This window comes from Parasteatoda tepidariorum, chromosome 2 (assembly GCF_982258835.1).
Source record: "Parasteatoda tepidariorum strain Cologne lab strain chromosome 2, Ptep-v5.0, whole genome shotgun sequence".
Classification (NCBI taxonomy): Eukaryota; Metazoa; Arthropoda; class Arachnida; order Araneae; family Theridiidae; genus Parasteatoda; species Parasteatoda tepidariorum.
The window spans coordinates 36,722,117-36,748,317 of record NC_141756.1 but is presented as its reverse complement, the minus strand read 5'-3'; the positions used below and the strand labels follow the sequence as shown (position 1 = coordinate 36,748,317).

General features: G+C 26.9%; 1 protein-coding gene across 1 annotated transcript in view; it reads left to right on the top strand.

Moving 5' to 3' along the window:
• Nucleotides 1–25,125, top strand: part of LOC107436929 (uncharacterized) — a 36,879-nt gene extending 11,754 nt beyond the window's left edge. The window contains exons 4-15 of the mRNA XM_071177431.2: nucleotides 1,412–1,519; nucleotides 3,762–3,953; nucleotides 5,698–5,832; nucleotides 9,393–9,654; nucleotides 11,623–11,769; nucleotides 14,696–14,809; nucleotides 17,418–17,491; nucleotides 17,580–17,693; nucleotides 17,956–18,071; nucleotides 22,169–22,307; nucleotides 23,237–23,357; nucleotides 24,895–25,125. Of these exons, the coding sequence (XP_071033532.2) occupies nucleotides 1,412–1,519; nucleotides 3,762–3,953; nucleotides 5,698–5,832; nucleotides 9,393–9,654; nucleotides 11,623–11,769; nucleotides 14,696–14,809; nucleotides 17,418–17,491; nucleotides 17,580–17,693; nucleotides 17,956–18,071; nucleotides 22,169–22,307; nucleotides 23,237–23,357; nucleotides 24,895–24,983 (1,611 nt within the window). The 3' untranslated portion in view covers nucleotides 24,984–25,125. The remainder of the gene's footprint in view (nucleotides 1–1,411; nucleotides 1,520–3,761; nucleotides 3,954–5,697; nucleotides 5,833–9,392; nucleotides 9,655–11,622; nucleotides 11,770–14,695; nucleotides 14,810–17,417; nucleotides 17,492–17,579; nucleotides 17,694–17,955; nucleotides 18,072–22,168; nucleotides 22,308–23,236; nucleotides 23,358–24,894) is intronic.
• Nucleotides 25,126–26,201: the final 1,076 nt, after the last annotated feature.

Below are 26,201 nucleotides of genomic sequence, written 5' to 3'. Positions count from 1 at the left end.
AAAATAAAAATGCTGTTGCCAGCCATAGAAATTTTTGAAAGTTAACTTGGCAACATAAATCAAAATGACATAGAAGCGCAACTAGATCAAAATTATGATACCTGAGCGCTTGACGTAACAAATCTTTCAATTCTAAAAGTGTTGTATCGCCAAATGCCCAAATTAACAATTGTGTTCTTAAAGAAATTCTACAAAAAGTTTTAAATAAACAACCTACTTCTACAACTGCTTCTTGAAGAACTTGGCTCATTGATTAAAAAATTTTTTTAATTTTACAGTACTAACTTTACTTTTACTTTCATTATTGCTATGACCCTCTTTCATTACATTTTACAACATCATGCTAAATTTGAGGACTTTAAGTTGTTTTGTGGTTGAATACTGACATTTAGAAATGTGTACATAAAGAAAATAATATTTAGAGGTTAAGAGTTGCCTCAGAAAAATTTGAATTGTTGACATTGAATTTAACAATGGAAACAATCGTTTTTGTGAAAAATTGAATTGTATTGTTGACATCAAAACTAAAAATATTGTGTTTCAACTTAACAATACTACCTTAATTTATACTTTAGAGTTGCTTCCGAGAAATTTGAATTGTTAGCAATGACTTAAACAAAAAGTTTTACTTTAACTGACAAATACTATATTATAATTTTAACTTTTTCTATGACTATACTCATTTTCTTACTCTTTTCTTTGTTTTCTATACATTTTATTTTTTTGTGATAAAATAAAAAACTTATAGTTGTTCTGCTTCTGAACACTGATGAAAGCACAAAATTATGGGCTTCATCAACAATCAAAAATATATCCATTTATTTTACAAATTCCATATTATTAAGGTGGCGCCCTTCAGAGAATTAAAAATACAAAATTATCTTCATCAAAGCCGATGCTTTACATCCGGCGTTCAGTGGCAGACTACTATTTCATATTGTTTTACAACGCATGGCTTTAGCCCTCTGGTGGGAAAGACTTTAAAACAAAACTTACAGCAGTTACTTTTCTCAACAACTGAAATTTAGAATAGTGTGATTAAGAAAAATATGTGAACTGTTTGCAATTTCAAATTAATATTGAAGTGTACAGGTTTAGAATTTTCTACAGTGAAAAGTTTTCGGAACTTCAGTATTCAAAAAAGTATACAAAAACTAGACGTTAAGAACGTATCCAATGAGCGAGCAAAGCGAGCATTGGATTGCGAAGCAATCCGAAATGAACTGTGAAAGCAGTTCCGGGGGTTGGTGAGCGCCAACGAGCAGGGGGCTAAGCCTCCTTGAATTTATTGCATTATTAAGAAGTTAAGCGCACTGATATTATTTTATTTTTATTTTAATTAAATATAACACTTATAAATATTAAACTTTAGTACATACTTTTTTATAAATATTTTTATTTATTATTGTAGCCAAAATTTTCATCTAACAAAATTAGACCAATCGTTAATCCTGGACAAGCCATGCACAATCGATATGCTCAAATAATGAAAATGCGAGAAGAAAATAATGAATTGAAGGTGAGTCATTTCGTTCTGCTGTTCACTTGCTTTTGCACTTCTTTAATATTAATATGTTACCTATATTAAGAATTCAAATTATTCTATAAGTCATGGTTTTACTATGATTGTTCATTAAAGACTCTGTGCCTTGTTTAATAGGAGTAAAATGAGCACACTTCATAGTAATGTTTTGTGACTTTGTTAAATGAATCCAGTTCAATGAAATAATGATTGAACAAAATTTAAATTATTAACTATGATATTGTTTAAGGGTTTCTAGATGGAATTTTATTTTATTATCATTTTAATTCTATTTGTGAGATTTAAGTATGTAGAAGCCTGCAAGTATTCATTAGATTTCTGGTTTCATTTCACAATGTATCTGGTATCAATTTCTTTATTCTGTGCCAATTTTACTTTAATTTGTAATCAATTTATTTTAAAGATTCAAATTGATTATCATTTTGATAAATTTTATTTTAGATGTATATTTTATAAAACTTATTTTATTGAATATTTATATTTGATAGAACTTATTTTATTGAATATTTATATTGGATAGAACTTATTTTATTGATATTAGTTTTCGATAGAACTTAAATTTATATTTGATATATTGTATTTCGAATTACTCTTGATAAAACATTCAATAAAACTTAATACTTATATTCAATATTTTGTTATATTTGATAAAACATTTAAAAAAAACATGTTTTAAATTTCTTTTTTTTTTTGTCACCACAGAAAAACGGTTAAATGATTTTAGAAACATGAATACAAAATTTTAGATTAACTACTAACTATTTTTCATAAAGTGTGTGAATCTAGTAAAAATGTATGCAAATTTTCCAGTTAAAATTGTTTTTTTTTTTTTCAATTGTAAAATAAAAGATTTCTCCAGCTATTCTTAGGTTTTTTTTCCTCTCATAAGTTGTAAAATTATGGGAGGAATTGGAAAAAATTGGAAAATTAAAAAAGTTACTAAAATCAAGAAATGAACACATTTATCATCCATTAATTTTTCAAATTTATACTCCAAAATGTCTCTTTCTACTCTTTTAATATTTTCTGCAAAATTTTGTAATTTTTATTCGTGTATATATTTTTTATCTCACCAGAGAGAAGAAAAAATCTGAAATTACAGTGTGAAAACTTACATAATTTGATTTTGCACTTTTTTTTGTAATAGTTGGGTCGAAAACAGTTCTTATCTTCTGCCCTACTCTGTTTTGCGTATCGACATTTTTGACCATGTTTACATTCTTGGATTTTGTTGTAAAAGCTTTTATTCTGTAAACAATATTTTCATTAGTCACTGTTTGTGCTTTATTAGTATAATAATTTCTTGGCTTTATACAAAAGCTGTTTGAGCTATTTCAACTCCCCAACTTTTTTAGAATAACTGTTTGAATTAGCTGCATTGTTGGTTTCTGTGAACTGAGCATACTGATATAATATTTTAAGCTGAAAAAATAAGTTTGTTGCCTTTTGGAAAGGTATCTAAAAATTCATTTTATTAAATTAATTCTAAAAAAATGAATATTAATAATGATGAAGTATTATAGATTTATCCTTGATATGTTTTTTAACCTTTTAAAAAATTTTAAAGTTTTAAAAAGTATGATTGACCTGTAACTGCAAATTTAAATCCTTAATAAATGAATACATTTAATGAAATTAAATACTTAACTTTTTGGTTATGGCTGGTACAACAATTGAATAAAAATAAGAGTGTTTAGCATGCTAACACCACATTTAAAGGATTAATAAACAATAAGAAGGATAAATTTATGATTAAGAGAATGTGTTTAAGGAAATGGAGAAGATAATTACTTTGAAATTCAGCTTAAAACTATGCATTAAAAAGCAAAAAAATTAGAAAATAATAATAAATAAATAAAAAAAAATAAAATGACTAAAAAATTTTTTAAATCTGTAACATGGTGGGTTGCCTAAAAATTATTTTTCCTTTTTATTCAGAAGCTTAAAAATCTTCATTTCATGTATTTCAAAAGGAAAAAAGTATTGTTCTAGTAAATATGAATTTGAATGATGCATATTAAAATGCCAGATATGTTTTTAAAGAGGCAAAATTAAAAAATAAAAGAACAAACTTTTACCTAGTTAAAGTAAAAATTCTTTATGAGAAATTTTGTATGCATGAAATTTCATAAATTTTGATAAGGCTACAAAACTGGATTGATTAAAAATGATTGCGTAAATAAAAATATAACTCACTAATGGTAATTCATATTTTCAGATTCAAGCTCAGCCTTTAATTTCTGGTGGTAAAACTGGCATAAGAATAGCAGTAGCTCCCAATAGTAGCCTTCTTGCAGCAATAAATGAAAAGAAAAAACATAGTCAAGGTTTAACTGATTTTTCACCTCTTCCTTCAACTGTATCCAAAACTTTGAAGCCCTCGAAACGAATTGCTCATGTTCCTGATATGGTGAGATTTCAACTCTCTTTTTTAATTTTCAAGTAAAATTAATATTTTTAGTAAATTATCTTTTTCATATCTTTTTTTTTTTCTTTTAAAATAATTGAAATTATAGATATTGAATCTGTTGAAAATATTGATATCATATCCGAAACTTAATATACGAAGTACAATTTTGCCACAATCAATGAATTAATGCTTTTTTTTGATTAGAGAAATAATTTTCCCTGGAGTATTCTACATGAGAAGTTTGTTTGGTAAAGAAATGTTTCTACAAGTGTGATTTACTAGCATGACTGTTAAAAGTTGTTATAGATATAAATTTGAAAAAATATTCACTCCAGTTGCTTTTTTGCTTTTTTAATAATTCAAATTTTTCTTAATTAAATAAAAAAAAATATTACTACTTATAATTTTTACACTCTAAATTATTAAAAAAAAGAAATGTACAGTAATTTTTTATTCTTCTAAAATTTTCAGTTTATATTTTATTTGAACTCCCTTCTAAAATCAACTGAATTTTTAATGAATTAAGTTAGAGAATATATTAATCTATCTTTAAAGAAGTAAATTTTTATTACTATTCAAAATTATGAGTTAACATAAAAAAAAACATTTTAAATTCAAGTTAATTTAATATAAATCATACGTGAAAAGAAAAACTACAAACCATTTATGGTTTAATAGTGTAATAAAATGATTGTATTTTGTTGATTTTAAAATCCGCTAAGTTTCCTGTGTGTAGAATATATGGTATATTATGCAACAGTTATCATTAAATTTATATTATTTTGTAAAATCTACTGGATTTTCTCCTATCCATGTTGGCAGCTATGGTTATATTAATTAAACAGTTTTATACACTTTTAAATTAATGGAATAACTGAAAATTAAAAAATGTATAAGTCTTAAACAGTCTATAAGCAAACAAGTATTTTCAGAGATTAAGATTTTATTTTAGAATTATTCTTTATTTTTCAAAAGTCAAATTAAAAAACATTATTTGGAATTTTCAAAAATCATCACTTCTCTTTTGCTTATATATCCCCAGATTGGCAAACGAGTATTAATGACTTGAAACTTGTAAATTGAATAAGTTTAGTTATTAAAAATGCCTTTTCTTTTTCTCCTCTCAATAATATTTTAAACTTGTTTTTTAAATCTGAGATGAAAAATAATCTGCAAATGTTTTAATCTGCAGTGCCCGCTGCCCTCCTGGCGAACTTCTACTCTTCTCTTATTGTTGCAATTTAATAAGATGGATAGAAAGCATATTTGTAGATTCATTGTTGAAATGAGAATAGTAGTCTACAAAATCAAATTCAAGTCTTAATATAATTTTAAAAAGTTAAGGATAGGTCCATGCTAGTAATATGAATAGAATTGGTGAAGTATATTTGAGGATGAAAATACTTTCAAACTTAAGTAATAAAATTCTTTCAAGCTTAAGAAGTCTCATTAAAGATTAATACAATGTAGTGCAAGCAGAAAATATTTCAAAGAGTTTAAAATTGAAAAATAAACTTTTTTTGTTGTTGTTATTCCATGAATTGGATTTATCGATTATTATATTTTAATACTATTTTACGAATGTTAAAGTAAAATGTAGTATTTATATTGTTAATTAAAATATTTCAGTAAAGTAATATTTATTAGCTCGCAAAAATTGATGAGTAATTTGCATAATATATCTCCTTATTTGATTGAATCTTTGTGTAAAATATTTTGCACTGAGTAAATATTCTTTTCCTAGGTTGCTAAGCCTAGACCAATTATTCCAGCAGATTATGGCAGTAAAGTTCCTACAAATATTAGGCAAAAGTTTTTAAATACTTTCATTGATGAATTTTTGAAGTTTACTTCTAATGAAGAAGATGCTTATGAAGAAGTTTGTATATTTTATCTATTTTCATTCCATAAAGTTATTTATTTATACTCTTGGGAAAAAATGCTCTTTTTTTTCTGTCGTATAAAAACCAAAACAGGATATTGAGTCAAATATAATTGGTGAGATGATTTTAAAATGTTTTGTTTTGGATGTACTCAGAAGATCATTTATGGGCGTATTAAGTTAATAACTGAAGTAATTTTAAATAGCATTTTCAAGCTTATTTTTCTATCATTTTGTTCCATTTATCTTACTATATACGAGATAGAGTCAAAAAGTTTCCAGAATAGATCAATTACAAATTATTAAAAAATAGAACTGTAATTTTACTTTATTAATCTTCAAAGTACTTTCCTCTTGGAATTAATTTTTTGAGAGTCCTTCATTTGCTTTGTTGCATTTTTGATCACCTCATAGGAATCCATATAACTGTGTCCTTTCAATTCCATTTTCAGTTGTGGAAATAGGTAAAATCCACAGGGACTAGGTCTGGAGAATAAGGAGGGTCGTCCAGAGTGGTAACTCTGTGTCTGGCAAGGTACTTTTTCACAATCAGAGCCCAATGTGGTAGAGCATTGTTTTATAAAACAAATTGTTTGCTGCCCGCTCTGCAGGTTTTTTTTCTTCTAATTGCATCTCATTGTCATTTAAGAATCTCCAAGTAAGACACTTTATTGACACTTAGGTCTTCAGAATAAATTCATAGTGAATGACGCCCTCGTATTCGAAAAGAAACCTCCAACGTCACTTTCCCTCGGATTTTGTCCTAGCTAGCTAAATTCATCCTTCTTGGGGATGTTTTTGCTTTACATCCACTTGATTGAACGCTTTGTCTGAAGGCGGTAAAGAAAGCATCATGTTCCATCACCTTTTGTGATTTTCTTCAGAAAGCTGTCTTCAAATCCTTGCACATTCACTTCTTTTTGTTCAGGTGATAACATTTTTGGAAACATGTTGCAAGTTCAAATCATCATAAAGAATGCTGTGAACACTGGCATGAAATTCCTAGTTCAGAAGTTTTATTATCAATAGATATTCGTCTATCTGTAGCACAATTTCTCGAACGTGCGCAATATTTTCATTTGCCGTAGAAGACGAATGGCGCACAAGCATCGAATGGATCTTCGATCTTTGTGCGACCTTCATAGAGATGCTTGTGCCACTCATACACTTCCTAGACCGATTATTCCAGCAGATTATGGCAGTAAAGTTCCTACAAATATTAGGCAAAAGTTTCTAAGTATTTTCATTGATGAATTTTTGAAGTTTACCTCTAATGAAGAAGTTTGTATATTTTATCTATTATACGAGCCTTTTTTTGATGGCATCGTTTCCGTATACTTTTTTTAGCAACTTGAGAATCTCAGAGGGAGATTTCTTGAACAAAATGCAGAATTAGATGTTTGCACGCTGCTCTAAAGATGACATTTCAAAGTTTGGCAAATGGAAAATTCTGTTTGTCGGAAATTATCTGCAGCTAATGTTGGCTGTACCAGAGAAAAATTCCAAATGGCTGTAGGTTTTTTATGTGCTGCCTACCTCTGAAAAAAGTATTTCTCCTCCAGCAAACACCTGCATGAATGTAGGCGACCATTCTGAGAATTTAGACTCTATCTCGTATTTTAAATATCTTTTTTTATTGTATACTTTATGAAAACTTTGTGCCAATATATTCATGGAATAAAACTGTTTTCATCTTATCATTGGAATAGTAAGATATATATACAGTGAAACCTCCGATAAGCGGACATTCATGGGACCAAAAATTTTGTCCGTTTATGAGAGTTGTCCGTTTATGGGAAGGGTACCCTAATAACGAAATTTAACACCGTAAATTGTTTTTAGAATATTCTCAAAGATGTAGAAATAATTAAATAATGTCTACAAGGATACTGTAAATATCTACTAGAATATTTATTTAAGCAATAAGAAGGATAAAAAAGAATATATAAAGAGGTTTGATATAAATACATAATTCTGGATGTAGCTACAGATAAATAAATATAATTTTCCTATTAGCATAGATACTCAAGTTAGACATATGATACCAAATAGGAGCGTACTGTCCTCAGTCCGTTTCAATTATTAGGGTCACATCCCATTGCACCTACTTATCATTTGATAGGGAACATGGTTAATACCTTCTTGGAAAATAAACCTCCCATGATTCACAGAAAAAAAAGTAATGCATACCTGTAAGTCATGAGGACCTATGGAGATGATTATTCACAATTGATCAGCTATCAAGTGTCTGAATAAATGTTTCATTTATATAAACACCTCAAAGATTATACTTCTGTTCTCTTTTTTTTACCCCAGTTGTGTTAAATACAGTCTTCAAATTGATAAGAAAATTAAAGAAATTTTCAATGGGGAAGAAGCATTGAGAGAAGTCATTTCAACTTGAGGGGTCTCATTACCTGTGTGGTCCAGATGAAAAGATCAAAAGATGCCGATGTCAGAATTATTTCAGGAGTGCAGTACCATTTTCTCTCCTTTCTTTACAAAGATAAGGCAAGGTGACAGGAGAAAGATTGATTTTTCGGTGGTGAAATAGCTTAACAATATTTTTAGTTATGGATAAGGCAAAAAGTTTTATTTACATGCTTTCGAAATGGTGAAAAGTTGCATTTTTTTTTAGCTTGCAATTTATTTAGAAAAAGTAGTGTCCGGTTTGTAGAGATAAAAAACAATGTTTCAGGATCAAAATGACTGTCCGCGTCCGGTTACGGGAGTGTCCGCTTTGCGGAGAATGTACGTAATGGTTTATTCATAGAAGATTCCCGGGGAATTAAAAATATGTCCGTATTGAGAGGCGTCCGTTTTGCAGGAGTGTCCATAACAGGAGGTTTCACTGTATATTATTTTAATTATTGTATTACAATAATATATAATATACATTATTTTTTATTATTGTAATTACCGTAATTTTTTAAAATTTAAATTTGTTTTGGATTAGAAAAACTAAGTATCACAGAAGATTCAACAGACATAAGAAAAAAACTGAAAGTTTAAAAACTAAGAAGTTTTAAGATTTAATTGTTGATTTATTATTAATTCCTATTTTGTAAAATTTATGTTAATGCGTGAAATGATTGTTAAAAACATTTTCTAACTGAATAAAAAGTTTTAAGTGAAAAGTCAAGAGTTTTTCTTTAATTTGAATAAGCTCCAAATTCTTTTAACTGATTCATTAGCAAAGGAGCTTCCTTATTAAGAAAGCAGCTTCCTCGCATTCTAAATTAGTGCCGACTTTTTTAAGCATACTATTATATATTTTTTGTTTCTTTCAGTAATTAGGTTTAGAATGAGAAAAGCACACAATATTAATTCTAAAAAGTTTGTTTTAATAATTTAAGTCTGTTATTATCTAGCATTTATTAAACATTGCTTAAATAGTAAAGGTAGTGATTAAGTGTAATTAAAAAGTGTAAAAATGTTATTTTTATAGTAGTCTATTGACTATTTGTTTAAAAATTTTAATATGTATTTTTAAATAAAAAATTGTTTTTATACCACAGCTGGCTTCATAAATATTTACTTTTAATTATTGATTTCAGGCATTGGAAGAAGAAAAAAAAGCTTTTCAGCGAAGTTCAAGCAAAGCTATTTATATGAATGTAGCTTCTAATACTTTAGCTAGGTTACGCCATAGAACTGCTGAATCTTCAGAAACAAAAAAGAGTGATAACGTGTCCTCAACTACAACCAAAAGTAATAAAAAATCTGTGTCCCATCAAACAGTTCTTAATGGTCCCATGGCACAAAGGACTAGTTTCAGCATTGAAAAGAAAAAACCACCACCTGTTCCTGATCTTAAAGGTTCTTTCCCATTTTTATTTATTTCATTTTAATAAAACTCATGATTTTGGTTTACATTAGATTATGTCAATGCAACTGTCAATTCTTTTGCAGTGTTTATATATATATATATATTTAGGTTGTGATCTATTCATACTTTGTATTCATAATGTATAGCTATATAGAAAAGTATTATGAAAATTAGTATTTTTGTATTTATAATATAGTAGGTCCTAGTTATACCAATCGCCCATTTACAAAGATTATGGTTTTAATGAGGAAAATTAGTCTTTTGTTTAATACAATATTATAAATGTATTAACATTTATATTTTTGGAAGCAATTTCTTTCTGATTTAAAAAAAAAAAAAAGAAATAATTTTGAAAGCACGGTTTAGACAACTTTAGTTGCAAGTAAAATGGGTGAATTTCAAAAGAGGATAGTGTTTTGAAAAAAATAAAATGACTCTGATTGCAACAAAAGAACATTTATCAATTTAAAATGCCAATAACTTCACCAATGTTGCTGAGGATGTTGAGTATACTCTGTAGAGGGAAAATGGTGAAAGCATGTGAAAAAGCAAGTGGACTCGTTATGGTTTTGAAAGATAACTACGAAACCATGAAGTTTTTTGAAGCTGTAGAAAATTCAGTACATGAATTTTCTTCATGATGAAAAAAAAATTTTTTGATAAAAATGATAAAAAATTTTTTTGAAATGAACAATCAGTTTTAGGAGGATTTTCACTTCTCAATAAATAATATCAATTCAATTTGCATAAACTTAATTATTTTTTTTTTTAAAATTCTAACTTTGAATTTGGATTTTGTGAGTGAACGCCAACCAGATTTTACAAGCACTTTTCTGTTTCGTGAGTACTCCATTAAATACAGGTGTCATTGTATGTACCAATAGTAATTTAATCTCTTTTGATAGTTACATTGGGTAACTAACCCTTTGGTTGTACAGCAACTTAGTTATCCTTCTGGAGGATCCTTACCCAGTAGGATGCTTATAACCTATTAAATCTATGATGATGATTATTATGATTATCTATAATCGTATAATCATATATAGATAATCTATTATTATGATTATCTATAATTGGAAGCTATAGCAATCAATAAAATTTCATAAATTGTGATATCTAATTTGTAAATAACCTCACCAGAAATTATATCGTAAATTATATGAATTCAATATTTAATTCATGAATTGTGCGAATTCAAATTAGTATGTGTAATTTGTAAGTTTCCTGAATGAGTAAGAATCATGATGTGATATTTGTAAACCATGGAAATATAAATTGTAGTGAATGGCAACCATTTTATCTCGCAGTTTATAAGAATCCACTTCGCATTAAAGTTACAGAAAAGTAAAATTTTCAAGTTCTGTATCCTTCGTTATATATGTTGACCTCTGATATATTGTAGTTTTTTTTTTATTCCTAAGAAATATAAAATAGTATGTGTCCACCATTAGAGAGGATTAAAGGCCAAATTATGATAAAATTCCATTAGTTGAAATAGGGATTTTTTTAGATGCTTTTTCTATAGAGGAAGATGTGGTAGATGAGGGGAAAAAGCTTCACTCTAATGGCTTTTTCAACACAATGACATCAGCATGTCAAAATAGTCTCTTCATAGGTCAATCTTCCTTTTTATGGAATATGAATTGTATTGAGAGGTTTCTGTTCCATCTTGCCTTATGGTAGTTTTTCCATTTTTAATAAATTTTCTATATTTAATAACTTCTATTTTTTTTCACTGTTCTTTATTTTTAATTATTTTTTATACTTTTCAAAAATATATAAGTTAAGTTTGTTTTTCTGATATACTTTTAGTCTCAGCTGTGTTTATCTATGAAGATCTTATTGTATTTGTTATTTATAAACATAATTAGGTGATTCACTTAATTTTATTTGTATATTAATACATAGTTATTCTTCTTCATTTGGATCGATATGTTAGTTACATGACTGTTTTACAGGCACAGCATTGTATGAATATCTTTTATCGTTTGCCCTGACAGAAGATCAATTAAGAGAAAATGGGTTCCCTATGGCACATCCTACAGAAACTGGAAGAGCTGTAATTGATGGCATTTATGCAAATAAATCTCGATATTGCAATGACCGTAAGTATAAGTTGCTGTTATTGTTGTATTTCATTTTTAAAATAATTTTATGCTTATTATTTTTTTCGAACTTTTCCTCTCTTCCTTCAATGTTGGCTTAAACTATTTTTAATGGATATTGTTATTCTCATTTTTATTATTTTACCCGTGCAAATCAGGGTTCGTGATTTTTTTGATTTTTTAAAAAAAAATCAAAAGAATCAGATTTTTTTGACTTAAATCGGATTTTTTTGATTTAAATCAGATTTTTTTTGATTTAAATCAGATTTTTTTGATTTTTATTCAAATACACTGTAAGAACTTTAATTTATGATTAAAAAAATTATAAATGCTTAATCAAATTAACTTAATATTAAAACTATATTGTAACAATGTTTTAGAAGCTCTAACTAAAATAATTTTTCATTATAATTCATGGCTTTGAATGCATAGCAACCATTTTGAAACAAATGCATGATTAAAATTTAAAGACTAGATGAAATAGAGAATTTAAAGAATACTTCAGGGGTCTGTCTGGGTTTTTCTGAGAGGTACCTATTTTGTGATAATAAAAAATTATATTAAAAAATCAACACAAATATAGTAAAAATATGGATTTATCGTTTCTTACGAGACACAAAAATAAAATTTTAAGAGAAAGTATTTTGTGTGATTATTCTATCATTTTTCCTAAAGTTGAATTTGTAAAGGTACCGTTAAACGGTAGTAAATTTGGCTTGGACAGACCTCTGTATTTTAACTATTAAAACAAAGTTTCAGTTAGCAAACCATAACTTTAATTTAAAATTGTGATTTCTTTTTTTTTTTCTCTTGATTTTTAAAATGACAAAATAAATGTAGCAGACTGTGTTTATAAATGTAGTCATTCATCAAAAATTAAATAAATATTTAATCTACATATTTTTATATTAAAATATTCATTTTTAATTCTATATCAAAATAGATAAGTTAAGCTAAAAAAAAATTAGAAAATCCATGTACTCATTGGAATTTTTTTTCACAAAATTTCGTTGTAGAAAATCAGATAATGTCAAAGATACTGTAAACATATTATGAGAAAAAAATACCAGTTAATAACCCTACTGCATCAAATAGACTTTGAAAGTGTTTGAAAGGGAAGAATGACACTATATTAGGAAAAAAAACATCTGAAATTATCTGCCCTTTTTTTTTCTTTTTCTGTTTTTGGCATATTAGGGTAATTTCTTTTTAATATAACCTCAAGCTTCAGAAATATACATTTTCCACCAATAAAATATGATGTAGATTTTAATTCACGCTTTTTCATTCAAAAGGTAAAATTTTAATTAACATTATTTGCATTATTTTTTGAAAAAAATTCATGTTTATTAATTACTTTCTACAGCTATGCAAGTCTATATTAAGACAGCATTAAATGTTTACTTTAATCTGTACTTTCAATCTCAAGAATCAAAAAATTTTTAGAAATGTAATTTCAAATGTGTTGGAATTTAACACACACCAAGAAAGTAATTTCGTTAACTAAAATTAATTAATGCAGCAATTTATTTAAATTAAATTTTAATACTAAGAAGAAAAAATAATAAAAGTATCAAAAATTTAAAACACTGTTTTTTGACTTTTAAAATCAATATATATAGATAAAAAAAATTAATTGATTTGAATCAATGATTTTTTTAAAAAAATCATTTGATTTAAATCATGATTTAAATCAAGCTGATTTAAATCAACGAACCCTGGTGCAAATGCATGAATATATCAACAAAAATACTGAAATATTTTAATACTAAATCAAAATAAAGTAGAATTTTCTGTGTTTGATTAAAATTATTTAATAATTTATTTAATGCCAGTAAAAGTTGATCATCATATAATTTTATCAGGTTAATTGTCCTAAGTGGAGCTTTAATTTTCTCTTGTTATTCAGTAATCTAGTGTCATCTAGACATTTTAATTTTCCTTAACTTTTCTTCCTAAATAATTTATAAATGTTAATTATTAAATATAAATAAATAATGCATGTCATGTCAGAATGTTGATGAGCAATTATGTAACAAATAAAACAAAAGCCTTTAATTCCTAGCATTTGAGTGTTACATATATTTTTACTTGATTTGAGACAAACCCTTGCCAATTTTTACAATATTTTTTTGGTACAAATATTACAAACAAGACTAAATATTACACATTTATTTGTAACAACTAGTAAAAAGCAACATATATTTTAAAGAATTAGAATTTTTGGAAATCAATTTATTAAACCCTAATATTCATGGAAAACATGTGATTTTTAAGTTGAACAATCTCGTGTATTTTATGTTTCAATAAAAGAAAAAAACTTATAATATCCAATAAAATTTTATTTATAAAAGTTAATTATGATTTGCAACAACAGAAATTAGATTTTTAGCATAAAAAGTATGATTGAATTACAGTTCACTATGTTTATAAGATTTATGTACCTTTTTTGCTTTAGCAGGAGAGAAGTCATTAAGGTTTTTCAAAAATTTTAGATGATATATATAATGTCATATAAGTATAAAACTTTTAATTGTTTATTTGGCTCAAAATAGTAATATAAAACTGAGTATAAAAAATCACTTTCTGTGCTCTTTTTTTATGTACTGTTTCAAAACACTAAAAAATCTTAAAATTTTTTTGAATAAATTTTTACAATTAAATAATGTTATAAATTTTAGTTTACTTAGAAAAACCTTGCCATAAAAAAACAAAACAAGAAAAAACATTAAAGCAACTAATATCGTTGCCCTCTATGCGATGCCATTTGTCATCTGAACAGTGTTTTGAATATGAGTAATTAAAGCAATTAATTATAAAAATGTTTAATTAATCAATATAATTGCAATTTTTAGATAGTAAATTCATAATTTTTTTATTTTGAATATTTTTTCTTATCTTTATTTTTTTTTTAATCTCTTCTTAGAGTTTAAAAGAACTTGCATTAGATGCCAAAAAGTTTACTATGTTAATGTTGATGGTGATTATGTACGAGATGAAGAATGTGATTTTCATTGGGGTCGTCTGTGGAAGAGAAGAAGTATGAATTTACATACAAATTTTATAATAACTTATTAGATATTTATGGTGACTGATTTAACTTTTTTTTTTAATATATTGGTAATATCTTTTTTACTAACATATATATATATATATATATATATATATATATATATATATATATATATATATATATATATATATATATATATATATATATATATATATATATATATATATATATATATATATTATGTGTGTGTGTAAAAATTGATTGTACAATGAAAATTCATGTTATGAATTCTTTTCTATTTTTAATAAAAAATAATAATTGTAAAAAATATTTCAATAATAGTGAGACGTTTATTGCATTATTTATATTGTGAAATATTATTTAATTTTTGCTGCAGGAAACAATTATTATTGTTTGTAGTTAAATTAATATACCAGTCAAAAAGTTTGCCAATAGCAGAAAAAAATTAACTGTTACATCTATTACAACTTTTTACATCTATTCAAATATCTGTTATATATGGCAAATTTAAGTTAGTTTCAGACCAAAATCCTTCAAGGTAAATTGCTCTGATTTTTACGTTTAACAAAATTTATTTTAATTTCATGCTTAAAATGAATTTTGTTATTTTTCCTATTTCTATTCATATTTTTCTTTTGTTATGCAAGTTTGAATAAGTTTAAATAAGAAAACTTTTATTAATGCAGTTTTGCTCTAATTTTTGAAATTGTTACAATATTCTCAGGTTAAATTTTTTAAAAATATCTATGTCTATTCAAATTTATCACATATAATACAGATTTGCTTTACTTTCTGAAAATTATTTTTTATGAACTAATGGCAAAGTAGTAATGAACAAAGTAGTTTTGCTCCATTACCTGACTTGAGAGTGTTCAAAAGTGCAAAAATTTTATTTCTTAGGAAATTAAAATTAGATTGTGTATATGTTGCATAATTTTGATTACTAACAGAGATAATTAATATCAAACTTCATTAAAAATAATTCATTTAATTTTATTGCAATACACATATCTAAAAAAAGGTTCTTATAAGAATTATATTTAATTGAATGCAATGCTTCATTCCAAAAGAACTGTGTGCAGTTATACTGTGCCGAATTTAGGGTAAAAAATATTTCAATTATGCACATTTCAAAGTAATAAAACCAATTATACCGACCGAGATGCCCAGGCATGTAAAAGCTTCAATCAGACAAGCATTTTTTACACTTTCAAGTCTGACCAGGCATATGGGTCACTAATTTTAAGTACCAGTTTTGTTTCTAAAACTTTGTTAAAAATCGACAAGATGATTAAATAAGCAGGCCCAAAGGAAGAATAAAAATGAAAATGATTATGTTTGATAAGACATAAATTTATTAAATTTAATTATATAAATAAGAATATATTAAGCAAAGTTGACCTATGCTTCTTTTTTCTCTAATCATATTTCATTTTATTAAAAGAAAAAAAGTTTACTCCAAGTGCTGTATATGAAAACATTATTAATATAAAAGTTAATAATATAATTAGAAGTAACATGAGGAAGGACATGCACTTTGCTAATAATATTTAATAATTTTGATAATAATGCATCTTAGTTAAAAAAATAATGGTATGGAGAGTCTCTCTACCCATAAACTTGACCAAAGCTGCTTCTTTGGATAGAGAACACTATTAGTTCATCTTATAAAAGAAGGTGCCATGCTGAATTGGTTATTCAAATAAGTTTGTCTTGAATATAAACTTTTGATAAATAATGAAAATTAATGCAATTTTAACTATGTATGTAACTATCAGCAGCATATTTTAGCAAGGCATAATGAAGCTATACAAAAAGTTTTAAGGATTACTGCCCGCTGGAGCAGTTTATTATATTTCATACTTTCATCAAGTAATCTCTCATAACAAGTAAAATATGTTTGCATTCTTTTTGTTACATATAGTAAAACCTCCCAACATATGATGCAAGGATGTTCATAGATGTTAAGAGACCAAATACTGAACTGATATTTAATCATACAAAAATGTCAAAACCCATTTATGCAGTAATATAATTTATTTTACATCTGGATTTGTTATCTGTCATACCTGGAGGAATGTGACTATTGTAAGTTTCAAGTATACTTAAGTTGCGGGAGTCATTTCTGATAATGAGGGTGATGTAAGTAACCTCTCTTTGTTGAGAAGTTTTACTGGAAACTGGATAATAGCCCATGTTCAGAAAGGAGTTCAGTGATTAATAAACTTTTTCTAAGTAATTATTTTTGTCGGTGGAAAATAAAAAATGGTAGGAGATGACAAAATAAGGAAACATTCTTTTTCTTTCGGGCATTTGAATGCAGAAATATAATGTAAAATGTTAAAATAAGATTTAGATTTTTTAAAAACCTTGTCTCACAAGGTTTATTTCTGTACAGATTGTTATTGTTATACTGATGCGAGATTAACATCAAACTATATACTCACCCAATTATTCCACAAAATTTTATTTATGTGGCAAAGAGTAATTTTAAGCAGGTTATTAACTGTACTTCAATTTCTTCGGTTTATAAAATTGCAAAGTAATAATTACAAAGTTACAAATAACCTTAATGCCTTGCATATTTTTATTTTAACGAGAAATTCTTTTCTAGTTGCTGGTGCTTTTGAGAGTCGTTATAATTGTTGTCAAGGAGATGCTGAATCTGATGGTTGCTGTGTTAACCTTGTAAGTGTTTCATATCATTCAAACTTTTATTTTGAGAGAGGTAATTATGGAAAAAATTAAATTAAATGTAAATGGTGTATCTTTTTAGGGCCATGTATTTGAAGGCTCAGAAAATCATGTGCTGAGTGGTTATGTAAAAACCTTGCCTAAAACTCCTCCTCCAGATAAATATTATGGAATCTACGCATTGGATTGTGAAATGGTTTGTATTTACTTTTGAAATTTTTAATTTTAGCATTTTTAATTATTAATAAAAAAGGGAGCTCAAATGTTTCAGTGCTATGTAGACTTTTAGTCTTTTATTAAAACTAATACTTTTTACTTGTTTGACAAATTAAATTATTTAAAATATTAAAATAATATAATTTTCTTTGTGTTTATTTAATTTATTTTTCTTTTGTTTCTTACATTAATACTTTGCTTTACAAACTATGAGACTGCAGCTCAAAACATTTCTTTTTTAGTGTTACACAACAGCTGGGATGGAATTGACTAGAGTAACTGTTGTGGGACCTGATATGAAACCAGTTTATGAGACTTTTGTCAAACCTCTGAATCAAGTTCTTGATTACAATACAAGGTATGAACTTTAAAAACTCAGCTAATGATTATTATTTCAAAATATTTGTAGAGTTATTTACTTAATCACTACAATATGCATTTAAAAGGCTATGCAACTTGTGATCTTTGAAATATGCGTAAGATTTAAAACCAAATTATTATCTTATTTATTCCTTTTTTTGAAATCAATTAAAATCATTAATCTGCAATCTTTTTATACCACAATCTTAAATTGAGTGCAGAAAAAAATCTATTTTTAGAGATTCCCTCTACATCTGCCTAAGACATTAGCAAAGAATTCAAAAACCGTTATATGGCTGCTGATGTTTTGGATTCATTAAAATTCGTTATTATTTCTCACCCTTCCGTTTCCTCCAACACATTTGAATACCTAAGGCTAAGAAAAAGAGCCTAGTCATTAAATTTAATCAATTAATAGCCATTGCATGGATTTCTTAACTTTCCTTGGTGAAAACTATGATAACCTACACATGTCACTCGCATTTCTGATTTCTTGGTGGACGGAGGTGTTCTGCATGACTTAACCTTGCAGCCGGACCATTTTCTAAATTTATTAATTTATATGTACATAAAATTGAATAATATTTTTAATTTGGAGCTCCATATGATTCCATATTTTCTGAAGTAAAATGATTTTTATCATTTATCATAATTTGATTCTTCACTTTATTTGTTTATCTTCACACTATGTACAATAGAATTATTAGACGAATGGATAACAATAATTTCCTACGATGATTCATCAACTAGTGTTAATCATCTTCAAGAAATCAAATTATTTCTGTATAGCAGTGTTTCCCAAAGTGTGGTACGCGTACCCCCAGGGGTACGGGAACAGTTTAGCGGGGGTACGCGTTCCTATGCGAAATATCTTGCAACAAACAAAAATTTCAAAAAAGTTTATTTAAAAACAAAGCTAGCCATGAAAATTTGCGATTACCTATTTTCCTATTGGTTATTTTTTGCAGAGTTAACAGTTAATAATTAGTGGTGTGATTTTTAGTTGTGATTTTTAACTTATGTGCAATTTTTTTATAGTAAAAAATAGATTCATTTTTTATTAGTGGTACACAGCGTTGCGAAAAATTTAGAAAGGGTACACAAAAGTCATAAGTTTGGGAAACACTGCTGTATAGCAACATTTTCTTAAGACAATTGCAAAAATTTCATTTTTGCAAGGAATACTATTATTTTCTTCTCAGTAATTCTGAACTTTTTTTCTTTCTGGGAGTGTATTACTTGTTAAAATTTACTCATAAAATGTCACTCATAACACTAGTTTTTTTTAAAAAAATATATTTCATTTTGTTTTTATGATTAACTGGGTAAATTTCAATGTTTCTTATATTTTGTTTTAAATATTAAAATTTTTTTTCTCCATTTATTTGTTTGTTTCATTCAGTTTTGCTATAAAAAATATGTAAGTACTTATAGGTTTTCTCTTATGCAATACTAATATGAGCAGTCATATATTAGCATCATTTCTTTTAACCCCCTAAGCCTTGGTTCTGACTTTCTCTGAATTTTCATATGTAGGTTTTCTATATCAAAAAACTAGTTTTCCTATGTTATTCAATAGAAAAATAGTGCTTATGAGGAATATTTTAGTACAATTTTACTCAGGTGCTTCACTTGGGAGGATTAAATCTATTAAAAAAAACTGACTATGTACTGAGTATTTCTTTCATTTGCTTTCCAATGTTGTCTTATAAGTGGTATAAGCTAAATGATGAAACTTTTTTGACCATCTATTTTGTTATATATTATTCTGTAACAAAGTTAAAATTATTTTTTTTTTTTTTGTCTTTAAATATCTTTTATATCCATTTGCTTTATGGATTACTGGAAGTTAAGAAGAATCTAGATTGTAATTGTCTATTAAGTTTAAATTCTCTATGTGGTATTTAAATGGTCGATTACTAGAATTTATTGTATGATACAAAATTAAGTTGACCTATCTGCATATTTTAACTGTTGAATTAATTTTGTTAGTGATTTATATTATTATTTTTTTAATGCTTATAGGTTTTTATGCTAATGTATAACAGTTTCTAGTAAATATATTTTGATAGACTGCAGGAATTTCAAATGTCTGTATCATTTGTAGGTTGTTTGGTATCTTTGTTAGAGTCCCCACTTAAACTCTAAAAAGAAATCTAAAATGTGGGGAAAGTAGAATTCAACAATGTCAACCTTCATCTAAGAAAAGGTACCCCATCATAGAATCAAGTTAACATGTCTTATATACTAGTGAATTATGATTTTGTAGTGGTATATACGCTACAGTACTCCCCTACCAGAATTATATCTGCGATAGAATTCGGTAATCGGATACCACTAGTTGATTCGTTGCTGTTTTTGTGAGGACCGGAGAGCTGTATTAAGACCACCGTACTTTTTGAGTGCTGAATGTGAGAGGTTCATTAACTTCACTGTCGTAGTCGCTCCTGTGTTGCTATTAGCAGTCGAGTGCATACAAGCCGACGTTGTGCGTGATCGAGACGAGACTTGGTAGCAACAGTGCGAGGAGGTGGATAATGTCGCAGTCACAAGTAGCAAGTCAACTGTTCAATGTGGACCATCCATCGAAGTAGGCGTTTTCAGATAGAAGTGGGCGTTACTGCCAAGGTAGGCGTGTTCATATCGCGTCCGAAGGTCACCAATGTGGGGAACCTATAAAAATGGCACAATGCACAGCTCTGAAAAAGAGAAACATTAACCAGGAAGTAACTACTCACTGCGGTACCAGGTAGGTCAGCCACGTTCAATAAAAATAGTAATCCTTAATTCCACATATTCTTTGATTCAGAAGGGTGTCACTATTACTACGTCTGGGTCACCACTTGTGGGTTGTTTGGTATCTTTGTTAGAGTCCCCACTTACACTCTAAAAAGAAATCTAACTCTAGAAAAGCCTTCCACATGAAAATGTTCCCGAGAACAGATTATAGGTTTCTTCATAAATAACACTAAGTTTAAATAAATAACTATCTTTATTAACATTTAGGAAACTTGTAAATTTAACTAAAACATTCTAACATACATAAGACTTAACCATTTTAACATTGAATCAGCATAGAAAAAAACTGTGAAAAGGTAACCGGCGAGAACATGCCGGACTGCTAGAACCGACGGGGAGAGAGAGCAAGCTGTGGGGAGGCGGCCAAGTTATATCCAAAACATACTGTGCGCGTTTTGCTGATTTCTCCCTTCACGCATATCTCCATTCAGGTATGAGGTTTACGTCAATTATCGGCTGCAAGTGACGTAGTCCAACGTCAGAGATTCGTAGTTCGGACTTTGCATTTCAGACCGCAACGCCACACATTATTTTATGAAAATAATGCTACAGACTTACTCTTCTCAGACTTATATCTACTTAACTACATATTTAAATTTTATTGAATTATTGGAGTAGATATGAATTGTTACAGAAATCTGTTGGTTATTTCGGTAAGAAAAATAAATTTGACCTTTCAGCATATTTTAGTATTGAATTGATATTGGCTGGGACATATGCAAAGTTATTAAAAAAATTTTAATAGGCTTTTGGAAATAGGAAGAGCTCAAGTAATTGTATTTTGAAAAACTACTGGAATTTCTTTATTTTATCCTCAATGTATTTAAAAATTTGTATATGTGTTGTAAAATGTATAGGTAAGAGAAATGTATGGGAGATATTGTATAAAAATTAAATTTTCACTTATCTCCTTAATTTAGAATTGAGTTAATGGAATGAATGGTCTATAAAGAAGCACAGTCTCAATTAAGGAACTCTTTAGGGTTTTTTTAAAACTTATTTATTATTATTTCTTTTTTAACTCGGAAGGTTTTATTTATGCTAATGATATTTGCTAGAAGAATACTGTTTGAAAGATAGCATTCATTTTTTTATAGCTTAAAGATATATGAGGAAAATAAAAATAGTGTGTAAAAAAATTTATCAAAATATTTTTATCAATAAAAAATAATCTACCAGGACAATTTCTTTATATATCATTACAATTTTGGATCTTGCATCTTAAAAATATTTTATTTTCTTCATATTTTTGTAGTTTTCACAAGTGCGAAGTTAATCATCTGTTTTTCATTATAGGTTCAGTGGTATTACCGAAGACAATTTGAAAAATGTTCGAACAACTCTAAGAGATGTACAAGCAGTTTTATTATGTATTTTTAACAGTAGGACTATTTTAATTGGTCACAGTCTTGAAAGTGATTTTAAAGCACTAAAGGTGGGTGTCTGTTTCTGTTAACTTTAATAATAATAAATACTGTACGGCTTTGAAGAGAACTCCACTAGACTAAAAGTCTGGAGCTGTGAGCTGCTATGGTAACCAGAGAGATCACATTTCTAATGGGAGAGCATTAGGGCAATGAAGGAGTTGATTGGTCATAAAGCAAAAATTCTTACATTGATCTTTGCCAAGATTAAGAAAAAATTATTCACCTCATACGCCTATCTGAAGTGACTTACCATCAAAACTGTAGTATCAGCCACCACGCGAGACTGGATGTCTAGAGAAGTTCTTCCGAAAGAAGCACAATAACTTGACTTATTTATGTTTTATTACTTTAATTAGCTTTTAAATTTCTGTATTTCAAATAAATTTTTGGAACGTTTAAAATAAAAACAAATTAATGACATAGTGTTATTTATGTGAAAGAATCAATTACCAAATACTATGTGTTGATTTTTAGCATCTCTCTCTCTCTCTCTCTCTCTATATATATATATATATATATATATAGATACCACCCCCTTTTTTTCATATGTCTATAATTTTTCTTTGTTTTATTCTTCATTTTGAACTTATATATATATATATATATATATATATATATATATATATATATATATATATATATATATATATATATATATATATATATATATATATATATATATATATATATATATATATATATATATATATATCATTTACCTGTTTTATTTCTAAAGGTATATAAAAGAAAAGTGGTGCTATCATTACTTATCAATTCAAAATGAACTTACTATTTGTTCTAAATTACAAGAACTCTAAAATTTTTGTTTAACTTATAAATGTTTACTTTCTTTATGAATTACTATTTTATATTTTTAAGGGTTGACTATTGAAATCAAACATGTTAAATAATTTTTGTAATATTCTCTCTTTTGAAGTTGATTCATCCTACTGTTGTTGATACATCAGTTGTATTTCCTCATAAAATGGGATTGCCATATAAAAGAGCTTTGAAAACCTTGATGGGAGAAAAATTGAATAAAATTATTCAAAATGATGGTAAGTAAAAGTTCAGATCCTTTAGTAGAAATATATCTTCGTACTGCTCAGAATGTTATAATTATTTTTAACCCACTGACGATTCTGCACGTAAAAAGTTGCATTTTAACCTGCTGTCTTCTCCACATAGCAAAACTGGTTTTTCCATTTTTATAGATAGGAAAATAGTGTATAAGGGAGAAACATTCTGATTTTGCCCATTTGCTAAACCGCCAGTGGGTTAAAGCTTTTGTTGATAATTTATTTTTGTAAATGAATATGTTAGATATTTTATACATTCAGTGTTGAAATGCTGAATAATTTCAAGGAAATCATGACATAAGCTAGTGCTGCCAAAATATGAAATTAAGTATTCAAGCCCTGTTTACATTTATTGTTTTTATCTGTATAATTTTCAATATATATTATCATTCATGGATTTTTCATGTTATAGTGATATATATTTTATTGCTGTTATATTTTCAAGCTCTTTTCTTCCAATTCTTATTCTTAACAAAAATCAACCATTCCATATTAAAATTATTTTAATTTTAGTTGAACCATTTCCATAATTAAATTCTAAGACCTCTTGTTTTATCTTCTAAGACCTCCACAATTAATGTTCTCATTTTTACATCTACTTTTCTACTATCTTTAAAATGTTTCAATCACATTTCTTGATTTGATTATTATTTCAACTTTCGTTTTCCATGTTTGAAAAATGCCAAGTATTCTGTTTAAAAATTTCTATGTTAATACTGCCAAAAAATTTCTATCCAAGATTACATAACGATTTTATTACACGCATTTTAACATTCATTATTTATACTTATAGTAATATCGCAATAATGTTTCTGTTATGTTTTCTGTAATAGGGATTTTTTAAAAATTTTTTTTATAGCTAATGTGATGTTCATCATACATTTTCCCCCTCTACCTCTTTTATTTTACCAATTACTCAATTAATCACGTTTACTTTGTGAACTTCCATTTTAATCCCTTAATTTGATCTCTCTATGTAAGCTATTTGATATCTTCCAGTTTTATGCTTTGAATGCTTCCAGAATTTTTAAGATGTCAAGAAACGAAAATGTCCGTCATGAAAGTTTCCAAATATATTCTATCTGAAATGTCCTTAAGTTCCCCTATAAATAGAAGAGTGATTTTTCTTTGAAATAGAAAAAGAGATATAATTATGAAAATAGATTACTATTTAGATGTACCACTTGTTAACTTCTAATTATTTATGAAACTATAACAAGATGTTACTTGATGATGCTTTTTTTTTCAAGGTGCGACTCCTATTCAATATCATTTTTACGCTCATGTGGAAAAAAATGAAGAATATTAAATGAATATACATTTTTCTATGTTTTGTGATCTCTACACCTAATTAATATTAAAAAAAATCTAGATAATTTTTTTTTATTTAACCTCTAATAGCTACCTACCTAATTGTATCTCCAATCCTATTATATACTCGGATTATTTTGTCCTGTGCATTCTATTAAGGATAATTTATCCTTTTTATTAATTATTTTTTTAATTACATTAATAGTTGGTGGTCATGACAGTCAAGAAGATGCTGTAGCTTGCATGGAGCTTATGCTATTTAAAGTAAAAGAAGATTTGAAAAACAATAGGTGATAAATAATGTACGATAGGTTATATTTTCTATTCATATGTTTTTCTCAGGAAAAAATTATTCTTTATTCATTACAAAAAAAATTGAACTCATTTTGTATAATATGGACATTTTTAAATTATGTTACATTTTAGAATTAGTAATTGTCAAATTATGAGTATTATTATTTGTTAAATGATAAGCGTTTTGACAACAATAAATTGAAAAGAAATAATTCAGCATAAGCACTTTCGAGATCTTCAATTGTTGTGTTTATGCTTAATGTTTTGCTCAGTTTTAATTTTATTTTTCTGTATTTGTTCTACTTTCATTGTATGTTTCCTTTGTGTTTCTATTATTATTACTTATTAAAAAGTGCAAACAACTTATTCATTAAACAAAATTTCACAGTCTAATTTCAACAGATTGTCTTTAGATTAATTTAGTAAATAATTATTACTGTAATTTAAAATTTTGATTTTATGTGATTATTTTTATTTTCTAAAGTTTTTTTTTTTTTGTTAACTTATTCTTTAGCAAAATATAAACAGTAAGATGTTCTGGTGTTATTAAATTCTGCAAAATTTGTTTGAAACCTCTCCTTCTCTGAATACTATTCAAAATTATAAAAACTTATTTTAAATAAATTTCAGAGATGTATAAATGATCGATTTTTGATTACATTGGAATGGTCAATTATGTAATGCCGTTACATGTACTTGCCAAAAAACGCACACTTTAATAAAACCAATTTAAATTACCACTCTCCTTTTTTTCACACTGGTTTCACTGTGATTCTAATTCTTAATTTTTATTTCTACATGTTCAGTCATCTGATATTGTTTGAATTCAAAGATTTTTTTTTTCTTCTGAAATTTGTATGGGCTTATTTAAACATATCTTAATTTGCATGAACTTAAATTATCATTTGTTAAATCGGTATTGATGCTTGTTGAGTTTAGTTTTATTTAATATAATTGTACAATTTGTATTGTTAAAAAATTAATTTTCTTTGTTTTGATACCTTTATGTTTCAGAATGGTATATAATTTTAATATTAGCTTTTATTATAATAAAATAACATCGCTTCTAAATATTTAATTTTTATTTGTTAATTACTTTTTTATTGCCTGCGATAAATAGTAGAATTGGCGAATTTGATGTTGATCAGCAAAACATCAGAAATAGCTCTGAAGTTTATTTGTTAAGCATATTCTTAATGTGAACTTTCTATTTAACCA